The 20945-nt window shown below is 43.4% G+C and overlaps 1 protein-coding gene across 2 annotated transcripts in view; it reads right to left on the bottom strand.

The window, feature by feature from the left end:
* The window catches only part of PRKAG2 (protein kinase AMP-activated non-catalytic subunit gamma 2), a 386465-nt gene that overhangs the window by 253313 nt on the left and 112207 nt on the right, over window positions 1–20945 (bottom strand). For both annotated transcript variants that reach the window (XR_014710259.1, XM_084619463.1), the window contains exon 3: window positions 7958–8237. Coding sequence is in view for 1 of the 2 variants with exons in the window: in XM_084619463.1 (XP_084475589.1) it covers window positions 7958–8237 (280 nt within the window). In the remaining variant the exon portion in view is untranslated. The remainder of the gene's footprint in view (window positions 1–7957; window positions 8238–20945) is intronic.

The following is a 20945-nucleotide window of genomic DNA, read 5'->3' as shown; positions in this document are numbered from 1 at the left end:
CACCACCTCCCTAGGTAACGCATTCCAGTGCTTCACCACCCTCCTAGTGAAAAAGTTTTTCCTAATATCCAAGCTAAACCTCCCCCACTGCAACTTGACACCATTACTCCTTGTTCTGTCATCTGCTACCATAGATGGCCCATCCCCTTTCCCTGGGTTTCACAGATGGTTCTTCACAGGTACAGGGAGAGGGTTGGGAGTGATTGGGTCGGAGAGACTGATGGGAGGAACATCTACTGTCCTCCATACCAATCCTACAGAGATCAGGGAAGGAAGATGATAAAGCTCAAAACTGCCTTAGCTTTCCATGTTACCCTTTCTTTGATGAGGATTTATTTTAAAGGGTGAGTCTTGGGGGTAACTATGGCAGAGGTCTAAAAACATCACTTAGCTTCCCCATCTAAGTTCCTGCCTCTCCTGTTGACCTGGAATCCATGTGGATCCTGGAGGACTTGGGGGATGCTTTCCAAGGAGAGGGGTAAATTCTGCCTCCACCCCCAGAATAATCAGGAAGAAAACTTCCTCAAGGTTATTTCCTAAACTTTAGCTCCCACCCAGCTGGTTTCCCAAAAGCAAGGAGCAATTGGCCCCAGTAGTATCAGAAGAAGCTGATTCACATGCAGGATAGTAGAGATATTAGGGGTAAAAAGTCCACAGTTGTAGTATCTCACAACACAACTTATAACTGATATTTAGGTATAGTAGCATTTCAAAGGCTGGGAGGGAAACACACTATGGATTGTACTTATTGACCTCATAAAGAGCAATCTAAATGTCAAATCCACGAGCAAAAGCAGTGAACTTTGGACAGCCAATTAACTGAACTTGCATCAATTTTACAAGAATATATATTAAGGAAGCTGATTCTTTAAAGTAATATATGTCAGTAGTTTGAGCCTAACACTGTAAAAATACAGATTGAGTTGCACACAGCTGCAAGCTGTTCATCCAGAACACCCTTTGTCAGGCTGACCCTGTCTAACTGATCCTGGCAATTTGCATAAGCTCTTGCGCTCATCACAGAGTAAGCAGTTTCACAGCAACTTGTTACCAAAATAAGAAGCAATGCAATTCTAAAACAAATCTTGGGAGAAATCAAATTCAGCTTAAAACCTGAGGAGAAGCTTTACTATACAGATCTATCATAGTTAGGAGGCCTTCATCAGAGGAGAGCTTAAATGCTGCAACATGAAACCCCAAAAACTTTTTCCATTGTATCATTAGGATATAGGAAACCAAAGCTACTTGCACCATCTTCAGGTATAAGACAGTATAGCATGCAATTTGTATACCCTTTTCGTACACAGAAAATAATCTATCCATTATCATAAGGTATGGGGCAATCTTTGTGTAGTACCCCAATCATCCTTCCAACTGAACAATATAACTAGTCTCACTTGTGATTATCAGTAGACTCACAGACTTGAAGGTCAGAAGGGACTATCGTGATCATCTAGTCTGATCTCTTGCACACTGCAGGCCACAGAACCTCACCCACTCCTGAAATAGACCCCTAACTTCTGGCTGACTTACTGAAGCCCTCAAACCATGGTTTAAAGACTTCAAGTTACAGAGAATTCACCATTTACACTAGTTTAAACCTGCAAGTGACCCGTGCCCCATGCTGCAGAGGAAGGCGAAAAACTCAGAGGGTCTCTGTCAATCTGACCTGGGGGAAAATTCCTTCCCAATCCCAAATAAGGCAATCAGGTAGACCCTGAGTATGTGGTCAAGACTTTCTACTGCTTGGGTCACAACCACTGTTGTCATAGCCTTCCCACCTAAAGTCCTGCCAGGGGGGAAAAACAAAACACAAAAACCCCCACCAAAGACCCAAACAAACACCAAAACAAAACCAGACCCCCCACACACATCCTACCCCCAAACTGCCCTTGCAAACTCCCCTGTTTACAGCTGTTTGCTGCACTGGTGCTCCTGTTCCAGTATTGACTTCCAGAGGAAAAAATATTAATAGACTGAGGCAATTTCTTCTTCAGATGAAAGAAAGACCTTTCTAGATCAACTCCCCTCATCCCAAAAAACACTAAGATTTGAATACATTACACTCAATTTCATTGTCATTAGAGTATAGTGACTATTTTAAAAACAAAATGTTTGAAAGCCAAATAGCTCAGATTTAAGGTTCTGCAAACAACCTTAACTTTGATTCAGTATCTTCTCACCCTGTCTACCATGGGCCTGATTCAAAGCTCACTGATGTCAAAGAGAATCTTTCCATTGACTTCCAAGACTTTTGAATCAGACCTCTGAGGCAGCATATTGGTGCACCATGAGTATTGTTTATTTGTTTGTTTTTTAAATAGCCACTTTGGGTATAGGAAAGCATGATTAGAGAAAATAATCGCTGCTGCTCCTAATGACTTCAAAACACAAAATTAATATTCCCTTTTAACATATTAAATTCCATATAGTTACCAATGTTTACCTAAAATATTAATAATGAATTTCAGCATCTCAATTGAGAGTCTGCCCCACCTATTTCCTACTCGGTAAACTAATTGTCTTAAATTCTTCTTATATATATTCCCTCGAAAGCGAGACGCGGATCATAAACTAATGACTGTAAAGTAGAAAGAACAGAGCTTCAGATCCCAGACTGAGTTTGCAGGGCTGGCGATTAGAAAGAGCAGCTTTACTTGCAAGCTGAGTAAATGTGATACGGAGTCACTGTAAAGCAATTCCAAAAATGTCAGTTTTAAAATCACTTTTCATAGCATAGCAACAATTAAGTTAAACCTACTTATTGTCTCTTTATTCAGGTCTGGAAAACAACCTCAAATAGACTGACTCTATAATAATCCTTACCCAGTTACAATACTTCATTTGTGTCATGTCAATCATCCTCTTTTAAAACGAAATAATCCAGGTTTATTCACTGTCTTCCTACCTAGCTCCCTCCTCTCTATTGAAAAACTTGGTTGTTCTATGATGGACTGTTTCTTGCTTACCTCTATATTTGCAAGTGACTAAAACTGGATACTGTACTCCAGATGCCAGCTAGCCAGGGCTTTATAAAATGATTGCAGGACATCCTTGGATTTGGCTGATATTGGATGGGTAGGAGGTAATTCTTAGATCTGTACCATATGTAAAGTAAGAGTTTGTGGTCACTCCTGGAAATGTACATGAGGTATAAATGTAGAGAGTAAAGGATGTTCTAGTACATAGGCAGAAGATGGATACTGATACAGTCAGTAATTTGTGGAACCTTGATCCAAAACTTGAACTTTCTGGGTTTCAAACCTATGCTTTTTAAAACAATATTCCAATAATGTGGTTTTAAATTTTAGTCTTAGCTCTTTAAAAACAACTGTCTGGAAACTTCATATTTTAACAAAGTTATTTAAAAACACTCATATGAATATCTGATACAAATTGTGTTGGGGTTTTGGATTTTTTAGATTTTTACTTTCATACTCTTCTTGAAACCGAGCAGTTTACTTGACTGAAACATACAAACTTCATCCAGAAGGAACTCCAGATAGAAAATGAGGGGAAGCATAGTGAACGCAGCTCTCTCATGTTCCTTTGTACAGGAAAAGGCACTGTGACAGACGCTGAGCTCTAACAATCAGTCTACAGAGTCGCTAGCAACCGAAGAAAACTGCTGCAGTCACATGCAGGAAAATATTTTCCCTCTCATGGCACAAACTTTTTTTAGAGCAGAATCAATAGGTTATTACTGAGAACACCACTAAGGTAAGCCAGCAGAGAATCAGACAAAGAGGAACCTTAAACATTTTAAGCCTCGTTTATCACCAAGATGTCAAAGTGCCTTTAACTTCTACCCTTACATGGGAAAGGATCACATCTTATTCCAACCACTATTACTTATCCCATATTGCACAAGCTCAGAAACAAAGTGTGTGTGGGGGGGGAGGGGAAAGAGATAAATCAAGCACTTCAAATACTGCATATGTACGCTTTAAATCAAGAACATGCAAAGGTGTCACTGCCAAGAGAAACACGGAGCACATGGATCAACATGTTAGTGTATGTTTTGAACTTTGCATGGAAGAAAGAAAAGCAGAAGACTGGCTACATAATTTTCCAGGGTGGTGGGAAATTATTATTTCACAGATTCTCTTGTAAAGCAACAATCCAAAATTTAAAGTTTTATTAGGTTCTTTTTTCAGCTGCAGACTAGATTACATGAAGATTTGCTACATGACCAACAAGGGAAAGGTGCAGTGCATCATTAGCACCAATTTAGAGATACATCATGATCAAAATCCCAGTTCAATAAGCACATGCTTGAGTGTGCTTTGCTGCACTGGAGCCCTCACTAACGTAGGCCATTCCAGGTTGCCCATCACCAGAGTAATGCAGTACTGATCTTATATGGTTGGTTTGAATACGTTTTCTAAGAAATCCCCTCATTCAGACAACAAAGCTGAAGTGATAAAGGCTTTGTTTTAGATATGGTTTAATAAATTATATTAGTGTTTCATAAACCATTCTTTTTTTACTGAGAAGGAGCATTCACAAGATTTAATTATAAAAAGCCCCAATAGATCACTGCTGTTTATCAGGTGCCACAAAATTCCTGAAGCCTTGGAAAGGCACTTTTAAAAGAAATGACATAAAAGTAAATGTAGTAAGTCGTAAGCATGCAATTCCTATGTAGATATAATATCTACCAAAAAGTGGGGGAGAATGGAGGGAGGGGCGGGTATCTATTTAAGTCTCTTTTAGAAAGGAGCTTAGGGAAGGGAACATCACCTGGAATAAAAGTGACATTCTGTCTTGTAGCTATTGAAGGGCAAAAGTTACTGGTGTATGCACTTGAATCAACATCACTCATTCTCCGAGAGGAGGCTATTCCTGCGCTAAAAAAATAAACAATATGACTGCTGCAATGATTTCTCTCCCAGGAAGGTCACGGATGTCTTCTGTTGGCTCAAAAATATGGCAAGAGAGCCTGTTCCTATTCCTGGCTCTGCTATATATCAACATGACCCTAACTCGGTGTTTTTGCTGCGTGTTGAAGGATCCTTTTGCTTAATATTCTGATGGATAGGTTAATCTGGCTAGGATCAGACTTCACCTTCCAACCCTGCTCAGGAGCATAACTAGGCAGCACCTAAATAATCAAAGTGTCACTGGCGTACTTTGCTATGCAATACATATTATTATTAATTATTATTATTCTGGCAGGATGAAATTCTCCCATGTGCAGTGAGCTAGCATAAAGCCTATGCAGCACTTAAGACACACTCAAAACCACAAAATAAGGCTAAAATGGGATTTAAATGGTGCATGGGCTTTTTGGAGGGGCTGAAAAAACAGCCTATTAGGAAACTTGTTTGAACTTTAACTATGGAAGTTAACTATGCCCGTGATTGATCTGGCTAAACTGGATATATCATCTCTAATTGTGTGTAATACAAATTTGACTCCCTTCAAAACACTTCCTTCTCCTCCCTTCTCTAGGTTTCAGTCTCTGGGAAGTGGTTCAGTGTGGTGAAGGGACTGGTAAAGATCTTATTTCAATTGACTCTGCAGAATGTCTTGCCAAATATAACCACAAATCCTCTACAACTCTGTGGGCCTGCGCATGCACCCACATACATGTGAGACTATTTGTGTGTACAGAAGTCACCACAAAGTTGCTTATTCTGGTTAGAATAAATATTTCCCAGAATTCTGTTCAAGTAAAAAAAAATTTTAAAGGTCCCTTATGATTCCTATGGATCAAAGAAGATTATCGGTACATTATATGCAATACACATTAGCCAAACACAGCTACAGGCATCAATACTACTGCACCTGTGCACCTATATAGGATTTTAGTTCTTCCATTCACACAAACCAAAACACAGACAATCCAAACAGTCAACCAATTCCAACAATTCCTAATAATAATAAGCAGAGGAAACTTGAGCATTCTGTGATTCACCTGTAAATATGTCCGTTTCCTAGAGCACATGAGCTGTGTGAGCTCTAACTCTTTACTTATATTATTAGATTTTAAAAAGTACAAGTAAATTCTTTCCTCAACAAATAAGTTATTCAAGTGGCTCATTCGGTAACGGGAGCACAAACTACTGAAGAGACACAATCTATGTGTGATAAATAGTAGTCATTTGTGCTGAATCACACCGGTTGAAGTACCTAATGGTTTCAGATGGATGAGCCTAAATATCCTCTCCATTCTCATCAGATCAGGAATCCATGTCATTTTCCTCTGTCTGGTAAGGATAATTTGTTCTATAATAGCATAAACAACATCGGTAAAGTAACTGCTGAAATTCTCTAGGTGGTTAATGAAGCAAAACTTCTCTCATTCTGAGTTAAGTTCACCCTGTGCAGAGGGCCATCACTTACGCCAAGTACCACTTTAGTTCCACTTAGATCCTATGGATGAAATCCCCAGCGCACTGAAGTCAGTGGCAAAATTCCCATCGACTTCAATGGTGTCAGGATTTCATCCAAAGCCTTACATATGACTCATGTGCTGGCTCGCTGCCCAGGGCTAGATTTGTTGATTTGCTTGTAGGAGTCTCATGGTCACTTTGTACAGGACACTTAGTGTGCAAGAAACTGATAAACATCTTAAGTGAAACTGATTCATGGATTCACCAAGGGAAGGTCATGCCTGACTAATCTAATCGCCTTTTATGATGAGATTACTGGTTCTGTGGACGAAGGGAAAGCAGTGGATGTATTGTTTCTTGACTTTAGCAAAGCTTTTGACACGGTCTACCACAGTATTCTTGTCAGCAAGTTAAGGAAGTATGGGCTGGATGAATACACTATAAGGTGGGTAGAAAGCTGGCTAGATTGTCGGGCTCAACGGGTAGTGATCAATGGCTCCATGTCTAGTTGGCAGCCGGTATCAAGTGGAGTGCCCCAAGGGTCGGTCCTGGGGCCGCTTTTATTCAATATCTTCATAAATGATCTGGAGGATGGTGTGGATTGCACTCTCAGCAAATTTGCGGATGATACTAAACTGGGAGGAGTGGTAGATACGCTGGAGGGGAGGGATAGGATACAGAAGGACCTAGACAAATTGGAGGATTGGGCCAAAAGGAACCTGATGAGGTTCAATAAGGATAAGTGCAGGGTCCTGCACTTAGGACAGAAGAACCCAATGCACAGCTACAGACTAGGGACCGAATGGCTAGGCAGCAGTTCTGCGGAAAAGGACCTAGGGGTGACAGTGGACGAGAAGCTGGATATGAGTCAGCAGTGTGCCCTTGTTGCCAAGAAGGCCAATGGCATTTTGGGATGTATAAGTAGGGGCATAGCGAGCAGATCGAGGGACGTGATCGTTCCCCTCTATTCGACATTGGTGAGGCCTCATCTGGAGTACTGTGTCCAGTTTTGGGCCCCACACTTCAAGAAGGATGTGGATAAACTGGAGAGAGTCCAGCGAAGGGCAACAAAAATGATTAGGGGACTGGAACACATGAGTTATGAGGAGAGGCTGAGGGAGCTGGGATTGTTTAGCCTGCAGAAGAGAAGAATGAGGGGGGATTTGATAGCTGCTTTCAACTACCTGAAAGGGGGTTCCAAAGAGGATGGCTCTAGACTGTTCTCAATGGTAGCAGATGACAGAACGAGGAGTAATGGTCTCAAGTTGCAGTGGGGGAGGTTTAGATTGGATATTAGGAAAAACTTTTTCACTAAGAGGGTGGTGAAACACTGGAATGCGTTACCTAGGGAGGTGGTAGAATCTCCTTCCTTAGAGGTTTTTAAGGTCAGGCTTGACAAAGCCCTGGCTGGGATGATTTAACTGGGAATTGGTCCTGCTTTGAGCAGGGGGTTGGACTAGATGACCTTCTGGGGTCCCTTCCAACCCTGATATTCTATGATTCTATGATGAAAAACAGCATGTGCCCCATCCGCACTTACTTTACTATAGGCAGGTAAAGAATAGGTCAAGCCCACAGGTACAGTGTATCTTCCTGAAATAACATGATCAATTTCTTACTTTTTCTTGATCTGGAGAAAAACTTCATGCCACCGGGTGAGGTAGACGGGTTAGAACTGGGAGAGGATTCTTTGGAAGAGGACCTGAAGATTCCACTGAAGCTCATTCGGCGAGGGGAGCGTGGGGGAGACTCCTGATATGGGAAGGGGAACACTGTTTTTGGTGAACCTGGGCTATGTTTAGATCTCACAGGGGCAGAAACAGGGCTGGAAGGTCGATTTTGGAGCCCTTTTGAGAAAAGGCCTTTCGAAGGGCTGCCCGTATGGTAGCTCTCTTCCACCTGAGGGGGAAAAGAAAAACAAAACATTAATTCAACCCAGTTTGTTCCCCTAAAAGTCTCAGAACCTGCCTCTGTGGGTATGTCTATACTGCAGCTGGGCGGTGGGATTCCCACTGTGGGCAGACAGGCTCTCACGAGCTCAGCTCAAGCTAGGGTACTAAGAATAGCAGTGTTGATGTTGCAGCACGGGTAGCGGCTCAGGCTAGTCGAAGCCCAAGTCGAAGCCCGCCTGAGTCCTGGTTCCAAGCATGAGCTGCCTCCCATAGTACAATGACCACAAATCTGTCTACCTGGCTGGGAATCAGCACCTCCAAGCTGCACTGCAGCCATACCTTGTGAAATCATTAACCTCATTACAGTGAAATGAGCAACTCTCCCAAACATTCTCAGTGCAAGTAAATATGTGTCTAAGTGTCCAAAAACAACAATCGGGGTGAAATTCACTGCTGTGTCAAGGGCCAGCATAAGGCTTAGTGGGACTGATTTGGTGAACAGGACTTGTGTGGCCCTCAGCACAGGGATCTATGTCACCCCAACTGCATAAGCTCAGATGGAAAAATATGGCAAAAAAATTCTCAAACAGTTGGGGGAGGGGGAGATTTTCCTTATGAATAAAATATTTTGATCTTGAAAAGAGAGCAACAAGATTCTTGGTCTCCACACTTGCTAGCAGACACCACACATGGACAAAAGTGAGTTTAAGTGCTAGGTACATCTGTCTGAAGTGAGTTGTATTGAGTTCCAAACCCCTGGCATGCCTGTTCCGTCACTCTCACTTGCACCTGGTAAACAAAGGGTAAAAGTTTAGGCAGACAACATGCAAATCTGCCATTTTAAACAAGATCCTCTTATAAGGTGCTTAGCTACATGTTCTCCTCTAGAACTTACGCTTATTTAGTAGGCAGGAGTAACATAGCAGCCAAATAGCAATGCTCTGATTACCACAGGATTAGGCTACCCCACAACTCCTGTCCTGCTCATCAATTTATACTTTATGCCAGGTCACTCGTCTCACCTGCACAATGTAGAATCATACCATAAACTTATGACCTAATCAGGGACCTGTTGTGTTGCAACTGTAAAAGCACATACAATAACTCCTCGCTTAACGCTGTAGTTATGTTCCTGAAAAAAATGATACTTTAAGCGAAATGATGTTAAGCAAATCCAATTTCCCCATAAGAATTCATGTAAATGGGGGGGGGGTTAGGTTCCAGGATTATTTTTTTGCCAGACAAAAGACTATGTGTGTGGAGATGGGGTACAGGAGCAGGGGATAGGAGCGGGGGGAGGGGGACACCCTGACATTAGCACCCCTCTTCCGCTCCTCCTCCACCCCCCGCACAGCAAGCAGGAGGCTCCTGGGAGCAGTTCCAAGGCAGAGGGCAGGAGCAGCACACGGCGGTGGGGGGAGGAACAGCTGAACTGCCCAGCAATTGACTGCTCAGCCTGCTTGGAAGCTGCCACACAGGGAACTTAGGGGAGTGGGTTTGTGCTGGAAATGGCCCAACTTGATGATCACTTTAGATAAGCTATTACCAGCAGGACAGTGGGGTGGGAGGAGGTATTGTTTCATGATCTCTGTGTGTATATAATATCTGCTGCGGTTTCCACGGTATGCATCCGATGAAGTGAGCTGTAGCTCACGAAAGCTCATGCTCAAATAAATTGGTTAGTCTCTAAGGTGCCACAAGTACTCCTTTTCTTTTTGCGAATACAGACTAACACGGTTGTTACTTTGAAAAAAGAACATTTTAAGTGCATGTTACTAAATGAAAGGAAATTACTGCAATGAATTCTTTCATAACAGCACTGCATACTCACTACATATATGTCACTCCATCACAGGGGGATAGAAGCCTGTGAATTGTCTTTGGGCAGTAGAATAGTACTTCTTTTTAGAATATCTTAGTAGATTTCCAAAAAGGAGGAGTCATTTATATAAATAAGAACAGCAGCAACAATTTAGCCTTGCTAGTATAAGTCACAAGTCACTATCAATCTTCATGCTTCAAGGCACAAAAGCATCACCAGCTGGAGTCAGGAAGAAATTTCTCCCATGGTATAGAATTGAATAGTCTGATGCATTTGTGAGGTTATTTCTCCTTCTGAAGCATCCAGCACTGGCTACTGTTGAAGACAGGATACAAGACAAGATGGATCATTTTTCTTATTCTTTATGTTTCTTGCAGTATACTTTCAAAGTCAAGCACGAATCTAACTCCCATTTGTGCCTTTGACAAATCTGTCTGGCTGTGATGCAGATATAATAAAAATGTCACTCTCCAGATTCTCTCAGTGATAACCCTCTCACATTATTGTATGTTGGTACAGGAAAACAAGCACAGTGTGAATCAGATAGGTCTATATGCAAGTAGTATGTGACACAATGGGCCATTCAATCCAGACTGGATAAGCAGGTATTAAGAGATAAGTGATCAAAATAAACAATGGAAACGCAATGTAAATTAATACGCAAGTGAGGTCTAATAAAATAAAATGAAAGACTGTCTTAGCCAGTCAGCATGTTAAGTCAAAGAAAGATGCCAAGACCAAACACCTAATTGAAGAAGGGAAAGCTTCCTGCACTGCTGAGTTGGGGAAGAGCATATATTCACAGGGATTTTAAGATCCAGGTTTAAGCTTAGGGTCCCTAAAACTTGGATTGAGGCTGCAAGTATTGGTAAGGATGGAGAGAGGAGGCTGTGTGATACATTGTTCACTAATACCATGCAGACCCTATTCTGCTTTTTGCATGATATGTAAAATGGTCATTAAAGATTCCCTAGCACAGGGGTGGCCAAACTGTGGCTCTTTTACAAGTGCAGCTCATGGAACCCCTGCAATGCTCCCCCATTCTCCAACTACCAGACTGGGAGGAGGAGCTCGGGACCTCTGCCTTGCAGCCGGGTGGTGGGGGACTTCTGCCCATCAGGGAGTGGGATCTCGGGGCTTCAGCCCTGCAGGATGCTCCTTCTGGGGCTCAGGGCTTCAGCAGGAGCTGGGCTGATTCCCCAAGTCCTGTTAGGCGCCTCCTCCAGGGCTGAAGCCCCAAGCCCTAGCCCCCGCCAGGTGTGCCCTGGCTCTCGAACTTCTGATGACTGTTGTATGTGGCTCGGAGGGCCAGTAAGTTTGGCCACCCCTGCCCTAGCACTTTTCACTGGAGCTGTTAACCTGGGCACCCTAGCTAAAATTCAGCCCAGGTAACTGCACCCTGCCTAACAAACTCCCACTTCTAGTTTCACCTGGATATGGTATTCTTCTTCACTTCCTGTCCTCACCTGTGGGGTGGTGCTGCAGTGCACTGTCAAGCAGATTTAATGTGTCTTCACAGAGAAGGCCACACTTCAGTGGCAATGTGATTTCTCTACTTAATATAGTTTGTAAAGTATGTTGAGTTCCTTCAGCATGAAAAAAAACACTATACAATTATAAGATTATCTAGAAACATATAGTCATATTTCATCAGACATCCCCTCCAATCTGGTTACATCCTTCCACTCCACTGAAACTGCCCTCACCAAAGTCTTTAATGGTATCTTCCTATACTCCATCCTCCTCCTTTCTGCTGCTTTTTAAGCCACTTCTCTCGCCCTTCTCCTCAATACCCCATTCTCCCTAGATTTTCAGGGCAACGTTCTCTTAGATCCCCCTGTCCTCTTTGACCACTCTTTTAGTGTCTAACACAGCTCTGTTGTTGGTCCTCACGTGATCTTCATCTACACCCTATCCCTGGACATCTTCATCTAGAGACACAGATTAAACTATCATCTCTATGCTGAGGACTCCATGCTTCTCCACACCTGATCTTGGAGCCAAATCCCATACCTTGGAGCCTCTAGATTTCTGTTGGATGATTCACTGACCACTCAAGTTTATACAGCCAAGAAAAAGTTCATCAATCTGTTCTCCTAACCTAATATCATTTCCCCCATTCTCCATCACTGCTAACACTACTCAACATCCTCCTCTTCATCTTCAATCCTGCCTCTCATTCCTCCCTCACATCCAAATCTCGTGGCTTTCTTTCCTCAATTTCTTACTGAAAATCTGGTTCTTCCTTTCTGTCCCAAAAGCTAAGGCACTTGTCTGAACTTTGGTCTTGAGGACTGCAAAGTACTCTTCTCTGGCCTCCTGGATATACATATCACTTGTCTAAAATCTATCCAAAACACTCCTGCCAAAATGACCCCTCTCACCATCCATCTGACAATGAGTTCAAAGGAATTTTTGGTGCTCAGAACCTCTGAAAATTCAGTCAACTTTGATTCAACTTCCGATAATGGATTTAGATGCTTATTGGTACTCTAAGGTTTGAAAATATTGACTTATTCCCAGACTAGAAATGGGCTCAAACTAATATCCTGGTTTTGAACACTCCTGAATTTAGGGGACATTTTGATTTGAAATTTGCGCCTTGAGTCCAGCTCCTATTAAATACTCCTGTACTGCCCTCCCCCTCTTCCATTCAAAGGGGCTAGGATGTTTATGGAACATTTGGGTTTTGTTATCCTTCTCTTTCAGTGAGTTATTTGACCTTAATTATGCTTCTATGCTGAAAAAAATGAAGGCAGATTAACAGAAAAAGAATCTCCTTCCACTCTCCTTGATGGGGAGAATAAATGTAATTAGAGAGAATACACTAGCTAGAAGTCTCTACTTATTTCCTGCCCTTCCAGTGAATCTCAATAAGAGGCTCTTTGATAAACTTAATTGGATGATTTCCTCATTCCGGTGGAACAAAAGAGCTCATAGAATCAGAAGAGCTGGCTTGATTAGACCAGAAGATAATGGAGGGTTTGCATTCCCATGCAGCATGTGGTTATGCTCTGCACTATTACTTTCCTTGATTCTGTATGAGTTACAGCAAGGAGATGATAAAGCATCCTACAGAATCAGAGCGATGTCACCTTCCTAAAATAAAATAGGATACGACCAAGTTGGCTGACCCGGTAGCCTAGAGAGAGTGCTCTGCGCGGCCATGTGGACGACCTGGGTTATGCTTCTGATCTCAGTTCCCAGAGCCAGTAGGGGCTGGAAGTGCTTTAGAGGCTGAGGCCAAGCTACACTACAGGCCCTAGTACAGCAAACCTACAGCACTGCAGCTGTGCCGCTGTACACACGTCCTACAATAATGGAAGAGGTTTCCCATGGGTGAAGTTAATCTACCTCTTCAAGCAGCAGTAGTGAGGTCAATGGAAAAATTCTTTTATTGACCAAGCCATAGCTACACTGGGGGTTAACTGTGGAGCTCACGGGTGTGAATTTTTTGCACTCCTGGGTGATGTAGCTAGGCCAATCTAAATTGTAAGCGTAAACCAGGCCTGGGTACTCAGCACTCATGGGAAAAGAAGTGCCCATTATTATTACAGACCCCTTGGGGGCACTCCTTAAATGGAGTCTCATCCATTCTTCTTCAGCTGACTTGAAGCATAGGGTATCAATGGGATGAGAGAAAAATGAGTAAATCCCCTAGGTTCAATAAGAGATGGACAGGAGAGACAATAAGTGGTAAGCACATTAATTATTAATGACCCTCTATGCCCAGCACACAGAGGGTTAGAAAATGGAAAATTCCCCAGGGAAGGACAGGAAGGGACAAAACGTTAGAAATTTCTCTTTAAATGAGATACATTCTATAGCATGGGAGACCATCACCGGAACGAACTGGAGGAGAGAGGACCCTAGACTCCCTGAAGGACACTAAGAGCCAAAGCGCTCTCTGGAGGGGTAAGAAAACTGAGGGAGGGTCTTGCATGCAGGGATGGGTGGGAGTACCCACCTGGGCGGTGCTCTGGGAAACGCCTGCTTAAGCTAGTAGGGACACTCGAGAGATCAGCACTAGCACTGGGGCCTAGGGCAGCTGAACTGTGGGATCCCACATCCCAATAAGGGGGTACAAGAGAAAGGTTCTGTTCCCCAGGAGTGTGCCAGAGAGGTCAGGTTAAGACAGTGTCAGGATATTGCCTACACCAGGGATCTCAAACTCAAATCACTACGAGGGCCACATGAGAACTAGTACATTGGCCCAAGGGCCGCATTACTGACACCTTTACAAATAAAGATACAAAAGCCCCCCCCGCCTCTGCCCTGGCCCTGCCCCCACTCCAGCCCTTCCATGAGGCCTCACCCCTGCCCCGCCTCTTCCCACCCCTTCCCCGCCCCCATTCCAACACCTTCCCCAAATCCCCGCCCCTGCCCTGCCTCTTCTCTGCCTCCTCCTAGGAGCATGCAGCTCCCCGCTCCTCCCCCCTCCCTCCTGGAAAGCACTAAGCACCGCCAAACAGGTGTTTGGTGGTGGGAAGCACCTGGAGGTAGGCAGAGGAATGGGGACGCGGCACGCTGTGGGGGCGGCAGGTGAGGGGAGCTTGGCGGCAGCAGGAAATAACTCCAGGGGGGTGGGGAGCTGGGTGGGCTGCAGCAAATAACTCTGTAGGCCACATGCGGGCCACGTGTTTGAGACCCCTGGCCTACACCCACTGGGCTTAAAGGAAACTGGGATCCAAGGGTTGAGTCCAATACAGCAGACTTATGTCTGACCACCAGAGGAAGCCTGTCAAGGGCTGTGACTGCTTTACTCTTCCTACCAGCATCACAAAACTCTTGCCTGCATTCAGTTTCAGCTAACTACTCCTCTCTTGGAGATGGTGTTCATAGTTTCTAAGGCCAGAAGGGACCACTGTGATCACCTAGTCTGACCCCTGTATAACACAGGCCATAGAACTTCCCTGAATTAATTCCTGTTTGATCTAGAGAATATTTTTTAGAAAAAACACTCCGTCTTGATGTTTAAAATTGTAAGTGATGGAGAATCCACTACAGCCCTTGATAAGTTATTCCAATGCTTAATATAACAATCACTATTAACATTTTGCATTTTATTTCTAGTCTGAATTTGTCTAGCTTTAACTTCCAGCCATTGGATCTTGTTATACTTTGGTCTGTTAGACTGGATTGTGCTCTATTATCAAATTTCGGTTCCCCATTTAGGTACTTCTAGACTGTGGTCAAGTCATCACTTATCCTTCGCTATTGTTAAGCTGAACAGATGGAGCTCCTTGAGTCTTTCACTATAAGGAATGTTTTCCAATCAGTCTCACGGCTCCGCTCTGAACTCTCTCCAATTTATTATCATCTTTCTTGAACTGTGGATACCAGCACTGGACATGGTATTGCAGTAGCAGTTGCACCAGTGCCAAATACAGAAGTATTGTAACTTCCCTATTCCTCATCCAGATTGCCCTGTTTGCATATCCAAGGATAGCATTAGCCTTTTAGGCCACAGTGTAGCACTGGGAGTTCATGTTCAACTGACTATCCACCATGACCCAAGTCCTTTTCAGAGCCACTGCTTGCACTGTATGGCCTACATTCTTTGTTCTGAGATGAATGACCTTACATTTGGACATATTAAAATGCCTACTGTTTGCTTATACCCAGCTTTCTAAGCAATTCAGATCACTCTGTATTGGTGACCTGTCCTCTTCATTATTTACCACTCCCCCAAACTATGTGTAAACCTTTGCAAACCTTATCAGCATTTGCATTTGCAAACCTTATCAGCAATCATTTTATGTTTTCCTCCAGATCATTAATAAATATACTAAATAGCATAATGCTAAGAACCGATCCCTGTGGGACCCCACTGTAAACAAACCTGCTTGATGATTCCCCATTTAAAATTATATTCTGAAACCTATCAGTTACCCAGTTTTTAATCAGTTCAATATGTGAAACATTAATTTTGCCTCATTCTAGTTTTGTAATCAAAATATTCTGTGGTACCAAGTCAAATGCCTTGTGGAAGTCTGAGAATATTACTTGAACACACACAGCTTTTTCAACCACCCTTGTAATTTCATAAAAAAATATCAAGTTAGTTTGACAGGATCTATTTTACAATAGCCCATGCTGATTGGCACTAATTATATTACCCTCCTTTAATTCTTTATTAATTGAGTCCAGTATCAGCTATTGTATTATTTGCCTGGGATCAATGTCAAGCTAACAGGGTTATAATTACCCAGGTTATCTTGGTTACCCTTTTAAAATACTGGCACATTAGTTTTCTTGCACTCATCTGGAACTTCTCCAGTGTTCTAAGACTTAGCAAATATTATCATTAATGGTCCAGCAAGCTCCTTGGTCAGCTCTTTTAAAACTCTTGGATGCAAATTAACCAGACTATAAGATTTAAAAATATATAGCTTTAGTACTGTTATTTAATATCCTCCTTAGTTACAGTTGGAATGGAAAGTACTTCATCATCATCATCTTCCTAAATATAGAACAAATATTTATTGAACATTTCTGCTCTTTCTGCATTATTATTGACAGTTCTACCATTTCCATCTAGTAATGGACCAACACCATGGTTAGGATTCCTTTTGCTCTTAATATACGTAAATCCCCTCTTCTTATCCATAACTCTGCTGGCCATTAATTTTTTCTTGTGTCCTCTTTTGCCTCCCATATTAATTTTCTACAGTTCCTAGCTTCTGAGTTATATTCATTACTAAGGATCTGATTTAGTCATGGAGGTCATGGCAGTCATGGATTCTGTGACTTTACTGGACCTCCATGACTTTTTCGGTTTCAGCTGAAACCGGGGCTGGAGCTGGGGCTGTGCGCCCTCCCTCCCCCCACAGTTGTGTGCTCCTGTCCCAGAGCTGGGGCTAGAGCTGGGACTGTGCACCACTTTCCCCCTGCCCTGGAGCCAGGTCTGTGCATCCCACTCCCGCCCTGCAGCTTCAGCCGCAGCTGGAGTTGAGGCTGCATGCCCCTGCCCTGCAGCTGGTGCTGGACCCAAGACTGTATGCCCCTCCCCACCCTTGTGGCTTCAGCTGGGACTGTGCACCCCTGCCCCATGGCTGCCCTCCCCCACAGCTATGGCTGGGGCCAGAGCCAGGGCTGTGCCCCCCCACATCCCCCATGGCTGCGGCCAGGGCTGCGTACCCCTACCTTCTGGGTCTGTGGCTGGAGCCAAGGCTATTCGCCCGCCCCCCCCACCGCCCCAACAAAGGCGGTGGGGCTCAGGTTGTCAGTCCAACCCTATGGGGCTCCAGCTGTCATTCCTCCCCCCACCCCACCCCACCCCACCCCAGCCCTGCCCCCCCCCGGTTATTTTTAGTGAAGTCATACACAGGTCACGAGCTCCCATGACTTTTGTTTGTTGCTCGTGACCTGTCCGTGACTATTACTAAAAATAACCCTGACACAATCTTAACCTTATTCATTGCTATAACTTCCCCTTTCTTCCATGTGTTTTACAGGGATTTTTTAAATGTTTAAAGCTGCTTTCACTTCCCCTCTAAGCCAAGTTTTTTGTATTGTTTGATTTTTTAAACCAGCAGGGCCTACTTACTTCATTGTGGCTTTTTGGACATCTAGTAACTTTCCAAATTCTCATTCATTTTAATTATCCAAGAATGCACATCTTACTGGTTTGGACTTTATTCTGTTTGCACATAACAAATGTAATCAAGTCTTTCTGATCCTTTGTACCTAAGGTACCACTACTTTTTAGTTCTGTGATCAATTCCCCTTTATCTGTCAAGATAAGGTCTAACATAGAAGCCCCCTTTGTTGGATGCAATACTTTGTGAGTTAAGGAATTGTCTTCTATAGCTTTTCGAAATTATAAGGATATATTAGAACTGGAAGCATGAGAGAATATGTTGCTCAGATTGAAGTCCCTCATGATAATGCATTTTTTTTTCTCCCTTACACATTACAGATAGGGCTTAACAAGCCGCTCTCCTGTTCTCTAGTGTGATTTGGTGGCTGTAGCCGATGCCAACTGGTATCGCATCTTGTACTTTATCTGTCAGAATATTAATCCGTATGCATTCAAGATCATTTGCTTCCAATTTGCCAGTATGTCACTCCCCATCCCCATTGCCCACTCAGTCCTTCCTGAATAGACCATAACCATTATCTCACATTCCAATTGTGTGAATCTTTGCACCAGATTTCAGGAATGCCAACTAGGTCAAGTTTATGCTCATAAATGAGCAATTCCCATTCTAACAATAGTGTTTACGTCTTATGTAAAGTCAGGTTAACTTCAGTACCCGAAAAGATAATGGAGCAAATAATCTGCAAACACCTAGAAGATAATAAGGTAATAAGTAACAGTCAGCATGGATTTGTCAAGAACAAATCACGTCAAACCAACCTAATAGCTTTGTTTGACAGGGTAACAAGCCTTGTGGACAGCGGGGAAGCAGTAGAGGTGATATATCTTGACTTCAGTAAAGCTTCTGATATTGTCTCAAGTGACGTTCTCATAAACTAAGGAAATACAACCTAGATGGAGCTACTATATAGTAAGTGGATAACTGGTTGAAAAACCATTCCCAGAGAGTACAGTAACTCCTCACATAACATCGTCCCGGTTAACGTTGTTATGTCACTGATCTATTAGAGAACGTGCTCGTTTAAAGTTGTGCAATGCTCCCTTACAACGTTGTTTGGCAGCCGCCTGCTTTGTCCACTGCTTGCAGAAAGAGCAGCCCGTTGGAGCAAGCTGGTGCGGGCTTGGGGTGGGCCGGCAGCCCCCCCATCAGCTCCCCTAAATTCGCCGCATGGCAGCCACGCAGCAGGCAATCAATTGCCAGACATTCAGGTGTCCCTCCCCCCACTGCCATGCGCTGCTCCTGCCCTCTGCCTTGGAGCTGCTTCTGGGAGCCTCCTGCTTGCTGTGCAGGGGATGGGGAGAAAGAGGGGTGTTGATGTCAGGGTGTCACCCTCCACCCGCTCCTGTATCCCATCTCTACAGAGCAGGGGAGGGACATGACAGGAGACAGGGCTCAGGACGGAGGAAGTTTGCAGGCAGCAGATGCTGTCTCAACTTTCTGATCTACTTAAAAAGGCAGTGTACTTAGAGTGGGGTCAGCGTACTTAGAGAGGCAAAGCGCTTCTCTCTTTCTCTTTCTCTCTCACACACACACACACACACACACACACACACACGGTGTGTGTCTCTGTCTTACACACACACGCACCGCCCCCCAGCACTTTGGAAAGTGGAGGAACTGGTGTGCTCTCGTGGGACAGCGTTGGTTTATCATGTTCGGTTTCCACACGGAATGTTTGCAGCCACTGCCACGCATCTATTGTGTCTCCTCCCTCCACTTGTGCTGCCGTGTAGAGCGTGAGGCTACAACAACAACGTGTTAACCCTTGAGGGCTCAGCAGAGTGCTAGTTCATCATTTAGCATTCCCTGGGAAATATCCCACCCTTTGACTCCACTACCTCAACCAAGCTTCACAATCATCATTGCTGTGTACAGTATTAAATTGTTTGTTTAACACTTACGCTCTGTGTGTGTGTGTATGTGTATAATGACTTTTGTCTGGCGAAAAAAGTTCCCTGGAACCTGGCTCCCACACATTTACATTAATTCTTATGGGGAAATTGGATTCGCTTAACCTTGTTTCGCTTAAAGCAGCATTTTTCAGGAACATAGCTACAGTAACTCCTCACTTAATGTTGCAATCAGTGATTCACAGTCAAGCTGGAAGGGCATATCAAGTGGGGTCTTGCAGGGATCAGTTCTGGGTCTGGTTCTGTTCAATATCTTCAACAATGATTTAGATAATGGCACAGAGAGTACACTTACAAAGTTTGCAGATGATACCAAGCTGGGAGGGGATGCAAGTTCTTTGAAGGACAGGATTAAAATTCAAAATGATCTGGACAAACCGGAGAAATGGTCTGAAGTAAATAGGATGAAATCAATAAGGACAAAAGAAAAGTATTCCACTTAGGAAGGAACAATCAGTTGCACACATGCAAAATGGGAAATGACTGCCTAGGAAGGAGTACTGCAGAAAGGGATCTGGGGGTCATATTGGATCAACAAGCTAAACATAAGTGAACAGTGTAACACTGTTGCAAAAACAATAATTATTCTGAGATGTATTAGCAGCAGTGTTGTAAGGACGGCACAAGAAGTAATTCTTCCACTCTACTCCGTGCTGATTAGGCCTCAACTGGACTATTATGTCCAGTTCTGGGTGCCACACTGCAGGAAACATCTGGACAATTGGAAAAAGTCCAAAGAAGAGCAAGAAAAATGATTAAAGGTCTAGCAAACATGACCTGTGAGGGAAGATTGAAAAAACTGGAGAAGACTAATAACCGTTTTCAAGTACATAAAAGCTTGTTATTAGGAGAAGGGAGGTAAATTGTTCTTGTTAATCTCCGAGGATAGGACAAGGACAAGAAGCAATGGGCTTAAATTGCAGCAAAGGCAGTACAGGTTGGACATTAGGAAAAATTTCCTGTCAGGATAGTTAAGCACTGGAATAAATTGTCTAGGGAGGTTCTGGATTCTCCATCATTGGAGATTTTTTAAGAGCGGGTTAGACAAACACCAGTCAGGCATGATCTAGATGCAGGGGACTGGACTAAGGTCCCTTTTAGTCCTACAATTCTATGATTCTATATATCAGAGTATACTGCTGAGGCTTTAGTCCATGTTGTCTCTCAGTCTCACCAGCTATTTCATATAGATGTTGAATACATCAGGACTGAGCTTTGTGGGACTCCATAGGTAAGATCTCTGGAGGTGGGGGGAACTAATTGTCTTAATGATACTCTGAGTTCCATCAGAAAGGAGGACTTGCATCATTTCAGGGAACTCCTGGACAGGTGTATTTGGAGATCAACAGTACCAAGTTCTCCATAAGGGTCTAACAGCA

The sequence above is a fragment of the Lepidochelys olivacea genome, assembly GCF_965140295.1.
Source record: "Lepidochelys olivacea isolate rLepOli2 genome assembly, chromosome: 2".
In the NCBI taxonomy this organism is placed as follows: Eukaryota; Metazoa; Chordata; order Testudines; family Cheloniidae; genus Lepidochelys; species Lepidochelys olivacea.
This window is presented reverse-complemented; position numbering and strand designations above follow the sequence as displayed.